Source organism: Rhizophagus irregularis, chromosome 15, assembly GCF_026210795.1.
Source record: "Rhizophagus irregularis chromosome 15, complete sequence".
In the NCBI taxonomy this organism is placed as follows: Eukaryota; Fungi; Glomeromycota; class Glomeromycetes; order Glomerales; family Glomeraceae; genus Rhizophagus; species Rhizophagus irregularis.
In genome coordinates this window covers 1,101,749-1,121,624 of record NC_089443.1, presented here as the reverse complement: position 1 = coordinate 1,121,624, position 19,876 = coordinate 1,101,749, and the positions used below count along the sequence as shown (strand labels likewise).

Sequence of the window (19,876 nt, the reverse complement as noted above, 5' to 3'; positions counted from 1 at the left end):
ATGAGCCGAATTTTTATTTTGACATTCGTTTTATTTGCTACACTTTTTGCGGTCAATGCAGCACCACTTGCACTTGAAAAAAGAGATATTCAAATTCAACCATGTCCCGGTTTGCCACCAGATGTAGTGGGACTCGATGTAACAGTGACACCTGATCCTGTCGTTCCTGGAACAGAAGAAACGTTTGACATTAAAGGAACAATGAAAAAAGACATTGTCACTGGAGATTTTCTTAGTATTGCATTCATCGATAATGTCGTGAAACAACCCATAGGAGATCCCCTTGTTGTGGATATTTGTTCATTACCTGGAGCCACTTGTCCGACTAAAGCCGGAACTGCATTTTCTACAACGCAGAAATACACTGCACCAAAAGAATTGCCTACGTCATACGCTATTAAAATTGGAATTGGACATCATGTACAACCACCTAATGTTGAACTAATAGCCTGTGAAATTGCTCTTGTTCGTAGTTAATAGACCTGCAGATTTTGAAGTTTGGGATTTTTTATAAGTGCTAACTTGATGTACTTACTTTGCTAATATCACTAATTTTTTCTTAATATATTGTACAATACTTGAAACATTGCCTTGTACAAGGTATTTTGTATCTGAAAATATATAGTACGACACTTCTGACAATATGTGATTTAATATTAATTTTTTTTTTTTAACTAATTTTAAAATATGTAATTATAATACATTTTTCGATGAATCTTGTAATTTTTTATAATATTTTCACAATTTTTTATTTACATATATATTGTACAAAATATTGCACAATGAATTTCATAATTAACTAGTATTTATAAAATAAATTTTGCAATTAGTAAAAAAATTTGTATTACAATTAATATATACTATTAATAGTATGTAATATGTAATATCGGTAATAGTGTATAATGTGATAATTTTTTATATATAATTATATCAAAAAACCTTCCCCATATAGGTCAAAGAGAAGGGCTTTTCGTAAAGTCCTGATTTTCTTTCTAATAAATTAAATTTAGGTAAATGTATTTTTAAATGTTCATGCATCTGATCCTTTATATTAATGGTTAGTATATTTAAAAATCATTAAATTAAGAAAATGATCAAGACAAAAATATTGAATGCCCTTATTGTGGTGAAACTTTACCAAATCTATTACCATCAAAAGTTTCAGAGTATTTAAATGATATCTCAACGGGAACAAGTAAGTATTACAATATTTTAAATAAAATCCCTTTAATAAAATGATTAACTTAATTTATATAACAGAATCGGCTCGTACTATAGTTGAACAATATGAGTTTTGTCTAGTTCATAAGGTGAAGGAACAATCATTCCCTGTGGGATTGAAAAAGGATATCCATTATATATATAGATTTTGCAAAGTTATCTAATCGAATTACAGAATTGAAGTCAGATTTGCTAAAAATTATAAAAGGTCAACGTCATAGTGAATTTCGTGTAGATGCAGTTAAAAGAATTCAAGAAATAGGTAAATCAAAAGTGGGTCATCCATTACTATATCAAATCAATTATTTTGAATCTTTTCAAGTAAGTCTAAAATTATCATTTTTTCGTTTAATATTATTAATTTAATTTTAATAAATTTTATTCACAATTTTTAGCCTGGATATTATGGGCCTAAAGGTTTAGAAGTTACTTAAAGACTTTGATTGAAATGTTTGTTCAACCTAAAATATTTACCGAAAACCTTTGTGCCCCATAATTCTCATCACAGTATTTAGTCCAAGTTTTGGTACCTGAAACTGCGATTAGGCTTATTGCAGAGGATCTTGGAGGTATTCCTTTGGATATGGCAAAAAATGTTATGAACGATAGTGTTGAATTTGGATTTTATGTTCATAAAGATAGTAATACGTAATTTTACTTTAATATATTGTAATTATGTTTAATCGATGCATTATATTTTACCAAAATATATTTTCTTTATTTCAAATACATCAAGTAAATAATTAATATAAAAAAATACTCAAGAAAAAATAAAACACTTTTTGGAACCAACTCACAGCCCAAGAGGAGAGAATAAGTTAATTAAAAGTGTTATATCCCAAAAATTTACAACAGCACTAAGAAATTTAACGTATGTAAATAAATAGTATAATCCACAAATTCCTTTAATATTTATTTAAAATACCTCTTGAATATAAAAGAAAAATGTTCCATTAAGAATAAGCAGTATTCGTCTTCTTTTATTGTAAATATAGAGGCTCAAACAAATGTGCTTGTTAGTCATTGCTCTCAAAAAAAAAAAAACTTCGTCTTCTTTTATTGTAAATATAAAGGTTCAACAAATGTGCTTGTTAGTTATTGCTCTCAAAGAAAAAACTAAAAAAAATTCTACTCTCCTCTCGTTAACTTTTAAAAGAGTTCTGAAGAAACTAAAGAAATACCGTATCATTTTAAATTGGCATCTTTATGTTATAGCATCCTAAGTATAAATATAATAATATTTTATTTCGTCGGTAAGAAAAGTGTACAGTATTATACGTGATAAAAAAATGTTTATTTAAAAAAATAAGGTACAATTTTGGTAATTAATTTTTTACTAAAAAAAGAAGGAGGTCTAGCTTGCTTTATCTGAACCCCCGGGGTCTAGGATAATGATCCTGAACCGGGGTGTAGGTTAAGACGTTAACGCTTTCACGTGCTGCATAACTTCTAAACTCACGTACGTTTAAGGACGCCTCGTAAAATATAAAGACTTGAATTTATTGCTACTATAATGTCTTCAAAAGCATAAAATTCACCTAAACAAAATTTTTTATTCACTCTTTTTGTTGATCATATTTTTAGATATTTACCGACACTTTGGTAATCTATCATTACACGTGATTAGATTAAAATCAATAAGGAAAACGTTCGTGAGAGAATTTCTTGTGATTTGTGTAACGTGTGCGCAGATCAATAGCAACTTAATTCTTGCATTTATGTACCGTGAGCGTTATTGTAATCATATTATTTTATTGTTCCATAAATTCTATTCTTTTAACGCAGTATAGTATAATGCTGGCTGACTAATAAAAAAGCCATCTTTATTAAATAATTCATATGAATATGATTTTAAAGTTTCGAACGCAGTCAATGCAGGTTTCGCTTTGTTAAAATTTCCATTTTTATCGTGATTCATGAAATGATTTTGCCGATCGAACATTCTTTATTTACATTAGCCAGTTAGCCACAGAATATTCGGTAAATTTTGTTGCCGATTACGTAGACTTTAGTACTTTCTCAGCATTATTAATCATGTATATTATCACTATAAAAATTATTATCCGTTATTTCTGTAAAAACTCCGTAACTACGGATCCAGCCACAGAAAAGGTAAATAATTCGATAAATTCTATGATATAGGGTAATTAATTCCGGAAATATGAGCCTTTTATGGAAAAAAGATGGGAATATAAAAAATGGATAGATTTTTTTACACAATATAATAAGATACTGCGAAAGTACACTTATTTTCTTTAAACGTGCTCGGCAACAAAATTTTCCGTTTCTCGTGACTTAGAAAATTTTCTAAATAGAAGTTCGGCAACTTACGTGTTCAAACGCCTCAAAACTTGGAAAACTTATAAATTAAACCAGATCATCTATTCGAAATTACTAGAATATTTTAGTTCTTTCTACAGGAGACTAGACAAAGTACTTTTGAAATTTTTTTTTTTTATTTCTCAGTACACAAATAATTCTTATTTTAGGTAATGATAAGCTGAAATTAATTATATATAGACCTTACACTTTTATCCTTATTCAGGCACATATTTTCAAAAGGAAAAAAAAATTGGTAATTTATAAATATTTTACAAATGGGTCAAAGTACAAAAAAATTTTTAGATTCTTATAAAAAGAAATTTTAAAAATTGACACAAACTAACTAATTTCGTTATTAAAATATTTTTTTTTATAATAAACTAAAATCAACACTGAATAGAATCTAAAAATTTTTTTTTACATACCAAATCTTTATTATAAATCGAACAAGTCCAAATAATAATCTGACATTTACTTTTACAATATGAATCAGTACCATTCGATAAATTCCCTCTTACCAACGAACGGACCTGCATATTCTCGACGACGACGATGTCTCAAGATCGAGAGAATGTAATTTCCGATGTATCCCGTGATTCTTCCGAAATCAATGGACAATCTAGTACTACTACACAGCATCAACAATCTTTGCAACTCATAAAACTGAATTTTTTTCATAATCCACTAAATGATAACAATATTTATCACATTACATGTGATAGGATTCAAGCAAATTCATCGGACGCTCGTGATTATGATCACGCATTCTTTTACTCGTGTTTAACTGATTCGACAGCAAGTTTTCATATTAAATGCAGATTATTAACATATTCTCAGATTGTTGATTTATTGAATAAAGAAACATGTGAAGTTGAAATTTTAAATAATTCATCACGTAATGAGTCATCATTATTATCTTTACATCAAAAATTAAATCTTGAAACAAGTTTAAATCAAAAACTTGATTTATACTTTTTACAATGTCATCTTCTTGAAAATTATGGTTTTTGTTCAATAGTTGTTGATAATCAAAATAATAATAATTCGTCAACTTAAATATCTTTTAATCCTTTAAAATGTTTTTAACGTATTATTTATTAGAATAATTAGTATTATTATTGGACAATTTTCTAAAAAAAAAGGCACAACTAACAACATAAACAAATGTAATTAACAAATGTAATTATACAATAGCATCCCCTATCATCACTATATGATTTCATAAAATTATTTTTCGCATCTATTATTAGAAATCAAAAAATTTTATTATTATCATAACCTATCAATTTTATAGAGAAGTATGCAATAAACATTTCCAAATATCCATTATATCACTTCTAAATAGAGAACAACTTTCACTATGAAAACTTTACTGTGATTCCTAGTTTCGAAATAAATTTTTAATAAACAGGTATCCTCGTTTTGTTCATTAGATTTTCTTTTTTACAATAAAAATGACTGCATAAAGTCTCATCATAAGATTTAAAAATAATTTGCTATTTATTAATATACTTTTAATATATCATTAATTATTATGAATTACATTGATGACGGTATTAACTCTTGCACTATTTCGAAACTGGAATCTATAAAAAAGATACTAAAAGTGATTCAAGTGATTGTCTGGATAATTAATTTAACATCATGGTTTCATGAGGACCCAGAAATATATATATAGGGGTCAGGTGGCGAAAACGCCACATAATACTGCGCCCGTGACTTAGACGCATCGTAATAATTTTTGAAATTTGCGGGTGACAATTTTGAAGAAATTCATTGAATGTCGATACAATTTTTGGAATTTTACATGGATTAGGTAAAAAATAACGGGTGTGAATTTCACGGGAAAAAAATTCAAAAGGATTATTCGGTAAATTTTTTTACTATGAGCTGTACGCAGAGACTTTTTATATGAGTAGTACGCATAATTGACACCTGATATTGAAAATCCTACAAATAAAATTTCAGACATTAATTCTATATTATTTATAAAACCAAATACTAATGTGAAAAAATAGAATTTACCATTTTTTAATCATATAAGTACGTACAGTAAATATATTATATATATAAGATTAGCCAAATTTAGGCCAAAAATACGCAAACTAATTTTTTACATATAAAAATTTTGATGCAATCTTGATGACCTAACTATAGATGAAAAATTCTAAAATTTGTACACAAATCAAAACTTTACTCCGTCTAATTTCACTATGATGGCGACGCATCTGTGTACCTACCCCTGTATATATATTTCTGGGTCTATTTGCGTTAACAAAACCCTTAAAATGGAAATAAAATAATAATTAATTTTTTCGATGAATTTTTATTGATTTAATTTATAGAAGGCAGCTTACAAATATCCAATTTTTATTTGTAGTAATATTCTAATAAGTAAAATCTCGTAAGTTAAAAAAATTCATAAAAAGAAATTAAACCGCTTGAAGCTATTTATATTACTATCAGATACTATAATTTTATAAAAGTAAAATCAAAAAAAAGATAATTTATATTAATCCATAATTTAACTATGATTTGGTTAAATTGCAGCTTAAATTAATTACACCATGAGTTGCGCCTCGTTAATTGTCTCATAATATACTACTAACGATAGATACTGTAATTACGTTGATAATCTTAGCGGTAATTAATAATTATACGAGAATAAAAAAGTAAAAAAGATGAAATCACTCATTTGATATATCAATTAACTTATACCAATGTAGTATTTTACATTTCGTAAGCTACTGTATATATGATCAAGTATGCAAATTTACTAAATTAATTCAAATGTTGAAAATATTAATTGGTTCAATAACTTTACAATTTTACAATAAAAGTTTTAGAGACATGTCGAATTGTCGTGTGTGGTATGCTATTAATAGTAGCAATATATGTTAGATTATAGATTTTATTTGTCAAAATTTATAAATTATACAACGTACTATTATCATTAGTTTCCATTTCAACATCCTTGGCTTCAAGTAATTGAGTGAGTTGCTTGGAATAATCAAGTTGTTTACTGGTAAGCATATTCTGTGATTTTTTTAGAGAAAATGGTTTTGTAGCCAATTCTGCTAATCGTGCTTTCCATCTGTCCTCCCGTTCTCGGCTAAACTCTTTTTCAATTTCTTGCTTCATTGCCACCCGGGAATGACTAAGTTCATGTATAATATCACACCATATTGCAATTTTCTCACCCAACTCATAAACTGATGGACGATTGGTAGGAATAGGATCCCAGCAACGTTTCATCAAAGCAGCATATGGTTCAGGTGTATATTCTGGAATTGGTGGACGTTCTCCTTTGCAAATATCCAGTGCTAAATGCAAGTCATAATCTCTATCAATAAAAGGTGCTTCGCCACTGATCAATTCCGACATCAGCATTCCAAATCCATAAATGTCTGCTGCTTTGGTAAACTCTCCACCACGTAAAACTTCTGGAGCGACAAATGGTAAAACGCCATATAATGTCTTATCTACTGAATTTTGATTTGCAGGACAACACAAGCCAAAATCTGAAATCACTGAATAAATACGACCACCGTAAGTACTATTCAAAATGTTACCACTGTGGAAATCTCTATGGTGATAATTTTTACTATGAACAGCGCACAATCCATTACTGATTCCAATAAGTATAAAAACAATCAACTTCCAATTCAGGATACTGTGACTTTTTTTAACCAGTTCCCTAATATTGCCATCATTTTGGAATTCAATAACAATAGCAAATTCTCCATTTTGAGGATCACGAGTTACACCATAAATTAAATTACAATACCCGTAATTTAACTCCAAATTATTTCTGACCTGCAATATAATACTAGATTATGTGAATATTCATTTTATTCATAAAATAACTATTTAAATTGTATACCTCATTCAAAAATTCTGAGCTAATACTAGTCGCATTTCGGAATTTTTTTATTGCCACTTTCTTGTTGCAATTCCGATACACTTTAGATTTGTTGATATTCGAATAAGGTTCTTCTTCAATTGGATCACCTTTCCAAATAGCTTTATATACACTTCCAAACCCACCATGAGCAACAAATTCAATATTTTTAAGATTTGAATATTCAATCCACTTAATTAATTTATATCGATAATTTGCATTGGGCTGTGAATTTTGAATCAATTTATCAATTTTATTGAAATGTGCAAAGTTGCATGGCTTACAATAGTAGTAAAATTTATTACCACATTCTGGGCATCTAGAACTTGTACAACTATTTTCTATATCATCTTTCATATTTTCCATATTGTCTTCTATGTTTTCCATTTTGTCAATTTTTTTTTCCTGAAAATGTTTTTTAAATCAGTGAAGTAACGTTATCATTCCTTACTAGAAACTGTTATACGAATTAAAGAGAAAATTATAATTCTTATTTATTGAAACTGCTGAAGAATTGTTTGTAAAAATAATAATTTGACCGAATTAAATTGTGAAAACAAAATTAAAGAGATAACGAACAGTAACTAGTATAAATATTTTTTAATATGAAGACAGGAAAAACGAAGGAGTAACAAACAAATAGTAAATATAAACATATTTTTTTTATGTATAACCAATCAGTCAATCCAAAAAGTTCACGTTTCTGCATATCTTGTATATCAACAGGAGTGTTACAACATACTTTGGACCTCCAGACGAAATCCGCGGATTGTCAGATTTCGGCAATATTTCTGAAACCAATGAAATAATTTTAATGACTATTAATAGTGTTTGATAGGAATTTCCGATACACAAAAGTTTTATAACAAAAAAAAATCATCGACGATTATTGCTCTAAATATAATATTTAAATCAATGTAAACATTTGATGAAATTTTCTGAATTTCTCTAAAAAAAATTCTCCTAATCGACATAAATTACTAGGCGACACAAAGTAATAATATTAGTTCTCATATCCGGATCAGTATTTGCTACAGTTGTTTTCATAAGTTGCAGGACACTCGGGATTATTGTCTCTTGACGAAAGTAACTCAGTAGAGGTTACTTTAAAATTAGTGATCCGAATCTAACGATCCTTATTCTGAGTTTTATCGAATATTGCCGAATGTCCCGAGTGTCTCTAAGCATATGATTTTGCGTCCTCGCAACTTATGAAAACAGCTGTAAAAAAAAAATTTTTTTGTATATTATTTAATACTATACTGGTAAGAATTTTTTAAAATTAAAATTTTCATATGAATTTTAAATTTTTTGAAAAAAAAAAAATTAAAACCTGAAAATCAAAAAAATTAAGTATCATTACATGCTTTTTGAATTTTTTTTTTTAGATACTTGTAAAAAATAAAATACGAAATAAAATAGATTTATTATAAGCAAATTACATTTTATTTATTTTATTTTAAAAAAGTTTTTTTACCAAATTAAAGTTTAACAATAAAAATTTAATAATGTTAAAATTTTAAATACTTAAACCGACGAAAATATTGTTAAAAGCAAAAAAAGTATCAATCCTAAATGCATGAAGTAATAGGCGCAAAATATGTATCGGCTATAACTTGGAGTATAATCGGCCGATGATCCTGAAAACGGGGTTTGCCTGTCACGCCTCTATATTTCGAATCTTCTGTACGTTCAATTAAACTAAAAGTTTAATAGGACCAAATAAACGCCACTCTAAACTAGTGGTATATAAATGTTTATTTAAATATTTGGTAATTACTGTACATTAATACTATTTGAATTGTATTATTCCGAATTGAGAGATTACGCGGAATAAAAAAAACACATGAATATGCGGAATATGTCCGGTAATGTGGAATATCATGATTTTCACGGCGCAGCCGTGAAAATCATTGATGCCCGTGAAATAACTATTACATATCACAATATCACAGTTCATCTACTTCGTGGCAAATAATTTCAATAATTTCTATTATTAATTTCGAATTAGAATAGGATAGAAATTTTTTAATAACACATTCTAGAAATTCTATTTTCATAAAATAAGGAAATTAAAATGTTTGTTTATTTTTTTTTTTTCAGACACGGACAATTTATTAGTGGTACACTCCGATCATTTTTTTTATGTAACCGGGAAATTAATCTATTTTAAATTCTACTTGAAACTGATAAAAAATTTCTTCAAAAGAATTAGAATTAGAAGAACAATGATTATATGGTAACATTCTACCTTTTTTTTCTAAATTTATATTCTAGGATTGAAATGAACCGTACAGTACCAGTCCATGCGTTACTTCTAATCGGAAATTTAATAATGCATGCTCTTGCAGTATGAGGAATACAATAGCGAAAAACAGTAAAGATCGACATAAAGTGGCTTCATCAGTTTTTTTCTTTAATTTCCTAAAGAATTCTTAGGCCGACTTCTATTATTATTTTTTTTATTTAAACTCCGAAATTGGAATGGAATGGAAGTCCTAATATACAATATACTGACTAGATTGTACTTTGTGGATTTTCGTAGATTCCGTTCTCTTTAAAAAATTTTTTTTTCTTTTTCGTATATATACTTTATACAAGTTGTTCGTTTTTTTTTCTTTTTCGTATATATATACTTTATACAACAAGTTGTTCGTTTCTACTTCCAAAGTCTTAACTTATGAAATAAAGAATATACGTGTCAGAAATATCAATTAGATTAAATATACGAAAGACTTATATATATCCAGAATTCATACTCACATAAAAATCAACACGATCATTTTCAATTTAACAAAAAGAGAAAATGAGCAAATCTTGCTTAATAAAAATTATAATAATCTCTCTCGCGATATTTTTTGGCGTATTCTTTGGTGTTAATTATCCTGAAATTAAAAGATCTAAATATACTCCTACAATATGTCAAAGTCAATCTTCTAAAACTATCACTAAATATTGTTGCGATATAGACTGCACTTGTGAAAAAGCCCCATCAGGACTTCCAAAATGTGAAACATTAATACCTCAAACATTATCATTATCACCAATCGGATGTAGCCAGAATAGTAGTCTTTGTCCAAAATCGGGATCTGATGCACTTTGTTACGTAGCTTACGACGAATGTTATAATCACAAATGTCTTTATTGCAAGTATGTCAAACAACAAAAATGTCAAATGAATTGTGATACATGCTACGATATTATATTAAATGTAATGTATAATGTTGGTCAGCAAAATAAAAATTCAACATATACACAAAATTTCAAATCAATAGATGATGCAAATAAGTTTCTCAATGATCATGGACCAAATAACATTTTTTGGTGCTTTTATAATCCATCATCAATAACTGAGATCATTCTTAATCGATACTTTACTGGTTGGAGATGGGTCGTATTTGCGTTATCAGCATTACCGTTATTCGTTTGTTTGGTAACACTTACAAACCTTGCATTGTACAATTATATTAAGAATGACACGCGGAGATTTTCAGTAGTTTTTTTCATTTGGATTGGTATAATTATACCACTTGTAATTTTATTAAATGTTTGGAAATATGGTTTGGTCTCTAAGGGAAATTTAAAAGTCTTGATGGTTTTCATACTTATCCTCGTAGTGATCGGTACACTTCCAATTATGATAAAGTTTCTAATCGCTTGTGAATTTACACGACAACAAATAATTAGTCTAAGTTTCATAGGACTAATCATACCATTGATTGTATACGTACCAATCATTTTATATGTACCATCATCAAAAAAACCTCTTGTTTACATTTTGAATATTCAACTTTTACTAGTTATTCTAACAATAATTAGTAAACGAATAGGTTTAAAGGATTCAATTATAAAAAACATAATGTACTTGTAAAAAAAAAAAGAACGAAAGATTCAATATGATTTTTTAAGATTTTTATATAAGAACTTTTACGGGAATATAAGTTTTAAATTTTTTAAATTATTTTTTTCATTCAATCTTATAAATATCGCTTTAAATTGACATTATGCCTAAGGTTTATATTAAGATTACTAAATAATATCAATAAAGAATATTTTCAAATTTATACCGATAAGTAAGTAAATAGGAACTAACTTTGTATATTGCCACCATTTATGAAATTATTAATCTAAATTTAGTGTTAAATCATAGCTAAGGAAATTTTCAAATAATTTAGACAATCTAATATAACTATATTTAAACATGATATACATTATACGTCCTTCTAACTTTTTTTCTGGACTTTTGATCATGGGCGCTAATCATTTATGATTCATTATTATATTGTTATAAGATTAGTCTTACTATTCGCAGACATAATAAATACTTATTAGAGAATAAAATTAAATGTGTGTTACAGCGTCACATCTGTAAGATGAATAAATAAATTCTATAAATAGAAAAGTTCAATATAACTTATTTTTAGCCCAAGAATATTTTCCCACACAATACGGTTAATACTAACCACAAAATATTATGAGTTATAAATTCCAGGTTACTTTAGTAAAAAACCTGAATAACCGGTAACCGGTACCCATGTGGCTTGGATTTATGGTTGATTGATTGATAAACATTATAAAAACCTGTTAAACCTAATTCGGATCAAAATTAAATATTTGGCCTGAATTACCGAATTTTATATTATTAATTTTGGGAATTATTACAAATTTATGACCGGTTAATTAACCTGATAATTTTTTTTAATCGTAATCATATGGTTATCGCTTGATCGATTGACAAAGAATTAAGAATACCAGAACAAAATATAAATATCCGAGAAAAGAATAACAGGTTTTATATAAAATTCATCTAATTGAACTACCAGTTATGTAGTTATGTGATGGCGTCATTTGTCATCAGAAGTAATTTGAATTAACTTTATTTAACAGATAAGAAGAAAGTGGGGTTACTAAAAAGTGGGTTACTAGCGGGGTAAAAAACTTGTAAAAGTTCATAAATCAATAATTTAATGTTTACATTTTTTTTAATAGTACGAATAAATATACTTTAGAGGTTTATTGTGTAATAAAATAATAAAATAATACCCTTTTGTGTGATCAAATATGGTAATGCATAACGTGACAAGAATAACCAATCAAAAAATTATTAGATGAAATATTGATTTTTTTATTTTTTTTTTATTTATTATTTTTTTTAGGTTTAAAAATGAAAAGATTCTAACCTTAAAATATTGTCATTTTCAAATAAATAAAATTATTAATCAAAATCAAACTTGCATTTTTTTTGGTTTAGACTAATATAGTAAAAATAGAAGAAGAGATGTGGCTTAAAAGATTTTGATCAAATTAAAAGCGTTTTTATACTTATGACTTCTCCTATTTTAAAAATTTTATATCTTAAATGACGTAAAAGTACATGCAAAAATATCAAAAATATCAAAAATCATGTTAAAAATCTGGCAAAAAAATTTAATCATATGATAACATGATCGAACTTTCGAAGAGACTAAAATCTGATCGTCCAAAAAAAATCGAATAAATTATAAATCAAGAATAAATTATACAAGAAATAACAAGTTACAAAAAAATTATCCTATTAAAATCTAGATTTCTTAATAAAAACTTTTTCGGAAGGTTTTTAACTTGGCGTTGATTGCATTCTTAATTGAGAATTTTGGAATTATTTATCAGTAAAGAAGCCACGAGCCCACGACACCTTACATTTTATATAAATATGTTTGATTTTTTTAAAAAATTATTTTTTCTTTTTTTTTTTCTTATAAGAAATTCAAATTCCTATTTTACATTCCCTTTTTACATTTAAAATGTAATAATTTCGATAATTATGAATATTTCTGCTCTAATAAAGCATTTTTATTAATACTTCTTTCAATTAAGATAAATTAAGATACATTATGTTTTATGATTTATTTTGAACATACGATAATCATTTGATCGATGACTCCAAAAATTCTATTTCAAAAATTCCCAAAGTTTTGATAACAAATAACGTTCCTTATTAAATACAACCTTTCCTTTTTGGAGTAGTGCTTACCTTAAAGATTTACATATTTATTCCACAATGTCACTCTTGATAAATTCGAAATGGTTAAATATGTTGTATGGAGAATTCAAAGTCTCTATTCGGCTCTTTGGATGAAGAACCTAAGTTGGACATTGGATAATGTCACGTGTGAATGGACTCATGTCGGGCCAATGAACATTGTTTTAAAACTCCTTGATAATTCACCAAAACATTTCAAGCTCTTATTTATATCGTTAGAACGTACGGAACGTAATGATCTGTATATAAATTTTCCATCTTATCTTAAAAAATTTTATTAGTAGAATAGCTTTCATTTGCTGTATCACAAAAACACAAACAAAAATAACCTGATGGTTCGTTCTACCGTATGTTGATCTCATCTCATTTACAAAGATTTCCCGCTAATTCCCGCAAAGACATCACCATAGTGGATTCTTATGGACTTGTTCAAAAATTTTCAGACGAAAGCTCTGCTGTCAAAGATAAGCATATTCGTCCGAAAATACCTTCCAAAGAATATAGTGCCGCCAAAAGTCAAAGACGATCGAATAACAAAATACGAGGAGCGGCTTAAAGTTGTCAGCAGATCGCTTACATCATTCATTATCTCGTTACCGCTAATCGGAAATAGGCGAGACGGGTAAGAATTTTTTTTCCTAAATCATCATGAATAATATGTATACTATGTATGGTTTAATAATGATTTCTTCAACTTCAGGCGTAAATTGTTCAACCATAAAACGTCCTAACAAAAACATGTCGAAGGAATTAAATGTGGTAATTTGAAATACTTTGTGAATCATCAAGACGTTTCAAAGCAGTACGCATTGGCTACCTCGAGTCCATTCATGTGCGTCTTAATCCCAGATCCAACTAGGTCCTTCCATCCAAAGAGCTGAATAGATATCATCGAATCCACCATTTCAACATATTTAAATTTCAAGTGGAATAATCATGCCTGGTGGCGTTTACTTACTCTTAAATTTAAGAAATATACATTAAACTTTTTTAACATATGTTTGTAACGCGTGATTAATTCCGCGTCAATCTCCTCATTTAATTAGATTTCAACTATGATAAGAAGAAATAGAATATTTTTTATATTCTGGAAAAAAAAGACTTATAGTATTTTGTTCAGTATTTGTATCTTTATTTATTTCTATAAAATCTACAATATATAGCTTCACTTTAAGACTTATAAATCTATATGTACTTTGTAATATTTAAGAATCATATTATTTATTGTTCGACAATTTTACTTCTTATACCACTACATAAATAAGTGTCAATGTAAATAAAAAATAGTAATTCATACAAAAAAGGCAAAACTAAAATTTATAAATAATAAATATTATTTTCCAAACACATTTTTTTAGCTGTAGGATGATCATTATTAGCTGCTATTTTTAAATATTCAGCGCCTTGTACTTTATCTTGTTCAATATCATTACCACCATTCCAATAAGCTTTTCCAATAATATACATAGCAGCAGAATTTCCTTGATTAGCTGCCAACTTTAAATATTTAAGAGCTTCATGAGAATCTATAGCAACACCTTCACCTTTCCATAAACACATTCCATATCTTAATTGAGCCGAAGGATTTCCTTTATCAGCAGTTTCTTTAAATATATTTATAGCGATTCTAATTCTTTCTTCTTTACTAATACGTTGTAATTCAGGAATTTCTTCATGATAATAATAATATCCGTACCAATATTTTGCTTCAATATCAGTTTCTGAATGATAAGAAAAACTTTGCCACGCCAATCGTTTATTCCCATTTGGAGATTTATGTTCCCGAACTGCTTCTTCGACTGAAGGAATCGTAACAGCAGTAGGTGTAGGAGATAAAGGAGGCATAGAATTTTGACTTGAATATTTTTTATGTAATCTGTAAAGTTCAATACAAATATCCGATATCTTAATACGCCATTCTGGTTCATACTCCGTAGCTAGAAAAAAAGAAGAAATTTAATATTTAACGTTAAGAAAATAAAAAATGTGAATATTCTACTTTACCTCTTGATACTACTGATTTCCATTCAAAAGGCACATCACTTGAAAATGGTAACACATAATTTTCCTTGACACGTTTTCTAATACTAACGATTAATTCTGAGCTAATATCAGAATGAGGTTTTTTTAATTCAGCGATTTCCCACAATAATGCTCCAACACTATAAAGAAATCGAATTTAGTTATTTTACATTTAAAAAAAAGTTTTTACGTAAAAAAAATAAAAAATTTTACGTAAAAAAAACAAAGCAATTTTTTTTACCTGTAAATTTCACATTTAGGATCGTAAGGAACTTTCTTTTTTTTATTATCATTATTATTATTTTCGTTATTATCTAATAATAATTTTTCTGGAGCCATATATCTTATATTTTCCAAATTATGAGTAATATTTCTTGTGATATCGGAAAATTTTTTACTTAAACCAAAATTTGCTATTTTAACTTTACGAAGTTCATTAACTAGAATATTTGCTGATTGAATATCGTGATGAAGAATCTAATTCCAACGAAAAAAGATTAATTTTTGTTTTTCTTAAAAAATAAAAATTTCTTGTTTCTTTTAATGAAATTAATATCAACTTACTTTACATCCATGAAGATAAGCGACGCCACGACAAATATCCAAAGCAAATTTGATTTTAATCTCTAAATTAATACTATCTCTATAATTCGTATAATATTCATGTAAATTACCATATTCCATCCATTCAGTAACTAAATAATATTTTTTATCTTCTTTTGCCACACCATAAAATCTAATAATATGATCAGAATTTTTTAATTCTTTAAGAATATTAACTTGTCTTCTAATTTCAATTTGAGTTTGTTCATTACTAAATTTTCCTGAAGGTGAAGAACTATTTGAAAATTCTTTAAAACAAAATTCATCACAATTATCAAGTGAAGTACGTTTTCCAATTCTTTTTGATGGATAAACATTAGTTTTACGATATTGAGTACCATCAAGTAAAGGTTCACTTTCTTCTACTTCAGATGAATCTAATAATTTTCTTTGTTTATTTTGATTTTGAAATTCTTTATTTCTTTCAACAACTAAATCCATTCCATCAAAATAATTTTGTTGAGTTTGTTTATCATCAGAAACTCCATATACACAAAATAATAAATCTTTAATTTGTTTCATATCATATTTCATTGTTGCAAATTCATTTCTTGCTCTTAAAGCAAAAGAAAAATTTAAACTATTCATATAACCTTCAAATTCTTGTTCAAGTCTAGTACAATTCTCTTCTATACTATTTGCATATAAAAATTTTTTAAGTTTATTAAATTGACTAACATCTGCTATAAATTTTTTAATTTTTTTCATACAATCAATAAATCCTTTAAATAAACTTAAATTTTCTTGTTTTGAAAAAAAATCTGAATATTCAGTTTTTCTAATAACTAAATCTTGTACTTCCGCCATAGCAAAATTACATCTTTTTAATAAAAAACCACATAATTCTTTATTATGTTCAGCTTTTTCATATAATGCAATAATTTCTTTTCCTATATCAAGAAATGAATTAATAAATGGTGCAAAAGTTGCAAAATTTTTTGCAACACTAGAAGTTCCTTCTATTACTGTACGTGCTACATTTAATACTTGAACTTTATCAATTTCTAATCTATTTAAATCATTTGATAATTCATTTTCTTCTTGTGATGTTTTATAACTTAAAGAATTTCTTTCTTGTGAATAATATTGAGGATTTGCTAAAATATCATTATAATAAGAATTCGAATTATTATCTATAATCATTGTTGAATCTTCATCATTAATTTCAATACGAGGATTCTTTGATTCTCTTTCTTTTAATTCATCATCATTGGTTTGTCTTTTTTTACCTTTATTAAAATTAATATTAATCATATTTTTTATCTCTTTTTTTTTTTTTAGAAAAAAAAAGTTTTTTTTTTGGGGAAGCAAAAATGAAGTGAATAAAAAGTTATAAAACAAAAAAAAAGAAAAGAAAAAGAATTTTTTGGTTTTTTTTTTAAAAAAATTCTCGGAGTTTTAAAAATGCAATGCATTACATATTTACATTCATGTATTTCTTAATATGGATAAGTGTTTTTTTTTCTCTGCGTCTAATCTAGAAAAAATGATATTCCTGTATCCTCAAAAAGGAAAATGATCTAACGGATGGAACATTCTAGTATACATAATAACATTTCCGTATAGAAAATTAAATTTTCATTATGTTATTAAGAATTCTTTCATTCAATATATTCAATATATACAATATATGGTAATTAATTTCGTTTTATATAAGATGAAGATTTTTACTATATATTACAAAGGATAAAAGGAACGAAATTTTTTACAAAGATTCTTTGGATATTATATTATACCACGGGAAAATTTTTACGCATGTACAGTATGTTAAAAAGCACTTTTTTTAATTGGGTCTTCAATAGTCATATCGGACATTATTAAGCACGAAAAAATCTCCGCCTAAAAGGATATACTTAAAAAAGATTTATGATAAGATTTACAATATGTGCAAAATCCAGTTTTCCTTTTTTGAACACAAAAAAAATATTAATAGAAATGCGAAAATCGTGACGTTGATGGTTTTTTCTCTACAAAAATTTTTAAATTTTTTCCATATATTTATTTGTTAAATTTCAAGTGTTAGCATCATCCAACAAGAAAAATGTTCGGAATTAGATTCTTCGTTATACGGTCTTTTATATAACTTGGAAATGGTTAATTCTTTTACGACTCGACTTATTATAAAACATAATGAACATTTTAACATTTTAAACAGGAATTATTATAATTATTATTGATACAAAATAATAACTATGAAATTTAATTCGTTATGATCTCAACTTTTGGATAAAAATCATGATAGCGTATTTCAATATTTACACATAACAAAAAATAATAAAATGTTAAACAGTCAACTAAATTTACATATTATAAAGTTCAGATAGAATGGACATAAACTACATGGTGAATATACTGTATATTAAAACGTTTTGAAAGAGTATACTAATACAATTTCTTCAAGATAATACGTTGAATCTGTAGGAAATTCATAAAACAAAATATTTAAATATTTAATCAATTTAAAATATTTTTGAAAACACAAAATATAAGTAATTCTTACTTCGCGTGTGAATTTTAAATGGTGGTTGTCCCTAAAAATACAATAAAATTATTTTTTTTTACAATCACAGTAAATGGGTTTTTGATTTCATTATTTTCTTTATCGATTCATATCGGCCGATTTGCGTAATTAAGGGTTACGGCATCTAAATACTCAATCAACTATGGTCGTTATTCCGGTTTTCATTTTGTCGTAAAGCTCCTCTTATTATTCCAGTCGTTGAAGATTCCCCATACCGATGTTCTTCCTCAACATCGTAATTAAGCAAAAAATAATCATAATCACTGGCCGGTTGGCGCCAATTCAAGTCCTTTCATATCGATTCCAGTGTTGTTGACCTTACCATCATTCATTAATCTGCGCATAATTTCTGGTTCGATCTTTCGATAACTGTTTGGAGTTGAGCTCCGACTAGAACTTTCCGTCTGTTCTCCATTAATTAATATTAGGATCAAATCTCTTTTAAATAAAAGTGTCAATATTAAAAGAAAATTAATCTCATCAAAGTTTCTGCTACGAATGGATTCAGGTATAGCATTACTGACATAAAATTTGTTTCTTCTAATAGATCTATCCTAGAAAAATAAGAAAAATATAATAAAATTATTCTATTAGAAAAAAATCCATAATATTTAACGAAAAAAAAAATCAATAAGGATGTTTTGAATATTTGTATAATTTTCTCTCAGATTGCTAAAAAAAATTTCCAAAAAATAAAAAAAAGAGATATTGCCTGTATAATTACTATATACGCTTTCAAAAAGTTAACTTACCTATTGATGGAATATCTGCACCATATGATCATGTAACACAAACGTGATATTTATTTATTGTTTCTTGATTCTCGTTTTCTTAAACAAAAAAAAAAAATTTAATTTCTATAAAGTAAATTATAAAAGATAAACTCTACTCTTTACCTGAGACTTCATATTAATTGGTTTACAAAAATCACCGATAACAGTAATTTTAAATGTCTTCCTTTACTTTGCTATAAATTCGTTGGATTCATCTAGTGTACAAACCAACCCCAACTTTTAAAATGATATTTTGTAAAGACAATTTTATTAATTAAATAAGAAAATTTTAAATTTCGAACCTCTCATTCCTAACCATTACTCGATACTCAAATAATCAATTTCGTCAACTTAACGTGATTCTCCAGAATATTACAGCATGTTCATTCAGTGAATCCTTTTTTTAAAAGAAAAAAAATTTAGTACACAAAATAAAAAAATAGTTACGTAATATATGATCTTCAGGTGATAACAGATAAATCAACGGCAAA

At 26.9% G+C, this 19,876-nt stretch overlaps 8 protein-coding genes across 9 annotated transcripts; 5 read left to right on the top strand and 3 right to left on the bottom strand.

Annotated features, from left to right (window-relative positions):
- On the top strand, positions 1-477 carry OCT59_007002 (uncharacterized protein; the record flags this gene model as incomplete). Its single annotated transcript, XM_066141717.1, has 1 exon — positions 1-477. One exon carries the CDS (start codon positions 1-3, stop codon positions 475-477), a length of 477 nt encoding a protein of 158 aa, XP_065998444.1.
- Positions 478-1,235: 758 nt separating this feature from the next.
- Positions 1,236-1,873, top strand: OCT59_007001 (uncharacterized protein; the record flags this gene model as incomplete). Its single annotated transcript, XM_025331450.2, has 4 exons — positions 1,236-1,310; positions 1,378-1,542; positions 1,617-1,638; positions 1,737-1,873. The coding sequence occupies 4 exons, from the start codon at positions 1,236-1,238 to the stop codon at positions 1,871-1,873; spliced, it is 399 nt and encodes a 132-aa protein (XP_025187710.2).
- A 2,222-nt stretch (positions 1,874-4,095) lies between these two features.
- On the top strand, positions 4,096-4,599 carry OCT59_007000 (uncharacterized protein; the record flags this gene model as incomplete). The annotated part of the gene is made up of 1 exon (XM_025324162.1): positions 4,096-4,599. The coding sequence occupies one exon, from the start codon at positions 4,096-4,098 to the stop codon at positions 4,597-4,599; it is 504 nt and encodes a 167-aa protein (XP_025187709.1).
- Positions 4,600-6,468: 1,869 nt separating this feature from the next.
- Positions 6,469-7,831, bottom strand: OCT59_006999 (uncharacterized protein; the record flags this gene model as incomplete). 2 transcript variants are annotated; one of them, XM_025331449.2, is made up of 2 exons in its annotated part: positions 6,469-7,359; positions 7,427-7,831. In XM_025331449.2, 2 exons carry the CDS (start codon positions 7,829-7,831, stop codon positions 6,469-6,471), a joined length of 1,296 nt encoding a protein of 431 aa, XP_025187708.2. The 2 variants fall into 2 exon arrangements, with proteins under 2 accessions (XP_025187708.2, XP_065998443.1); XM_066141527.1 differs by having other exon boundaries at positions 7,555-7,593.
- Positions 7,832-10,112: 2,281 nt separating this feature from the next.
- Positions 10,113-11,359, top strand: OCT59_006998 (uncharacterized protein). Its single transcript, XM_066141446.1, has one exon. It carries the CDS (start codon positions 10,251-10,253, stop codon positions 11,313-11,315), a length of 1,065 nt encoding a protein of 354 aa, XP_065998442.1. The 5' UTR covers positions 10,113-10,250; the 3' UTR covers positions 11,316-11,359.
- Positions 11,360-13,507: 2,148 nt separating this feature from the next.
- Positions 13,508-14,234, top strand: OCT59_006997 (uncharacterized protein; the record flags this gene model as incomplete). Its single annotated transcript, XM_066141367.1, has 4 exons — positions 13,508-13,707; positions 13,842-13,981; positions 14,080-14,088; positions 14,167-14,234. 4 exons carry the CDS (start codon positions 13,508-13,510, stop codon positions 14,232-14,234), a joined length of 417 nt encoding a protein of 138 aa, XP_065998441.1.
- Positions 14,235-14,783: 549 nt separating this feature from the next.
- Positions 14,784-17,345, bottom strand: OCT59_006996 (uncharacterized protein; the record flags this gene model as incomplete). The annotated part of the gene is made up of 4 exons (XM_025308624.2): positions 14,784-15,403; positions 15,471-15,628; positions 15,730-15,965; positions 16,053-17,345. 4 exons carry the CDS (start codon positions 17,343-17,345, stop codon positions 14,784-14,786), a joined length of 2,307 nt encoding a protein of 768 aa, XP_025187707.2.
- Positions 17,346-18,473: 1,128 nt separating this feature from the next.
- OCT59_006995 (uncharacterized protein) lies at positions 18,474-19,396 on the bottom strand (the record flags this gene model as incomplete). Its single annotated transcript, XM_066141249.1, has 5 exons — positions 18,474-18,506; positions 18,592-18,622; positions 18,877-19,050; positions 19,137-19,166; positions 19,365-19,396. The coding sequence occupies 5 exons, from the start codon at positions 19,394-19,396 to the stop codon at positions 18,474-18,476; spliced, it is 300 nt and encodes a 99-aa protein (XP_065998440.1).
- Positions 19,397-19,876: the final 480 nt, after the last annotated feature.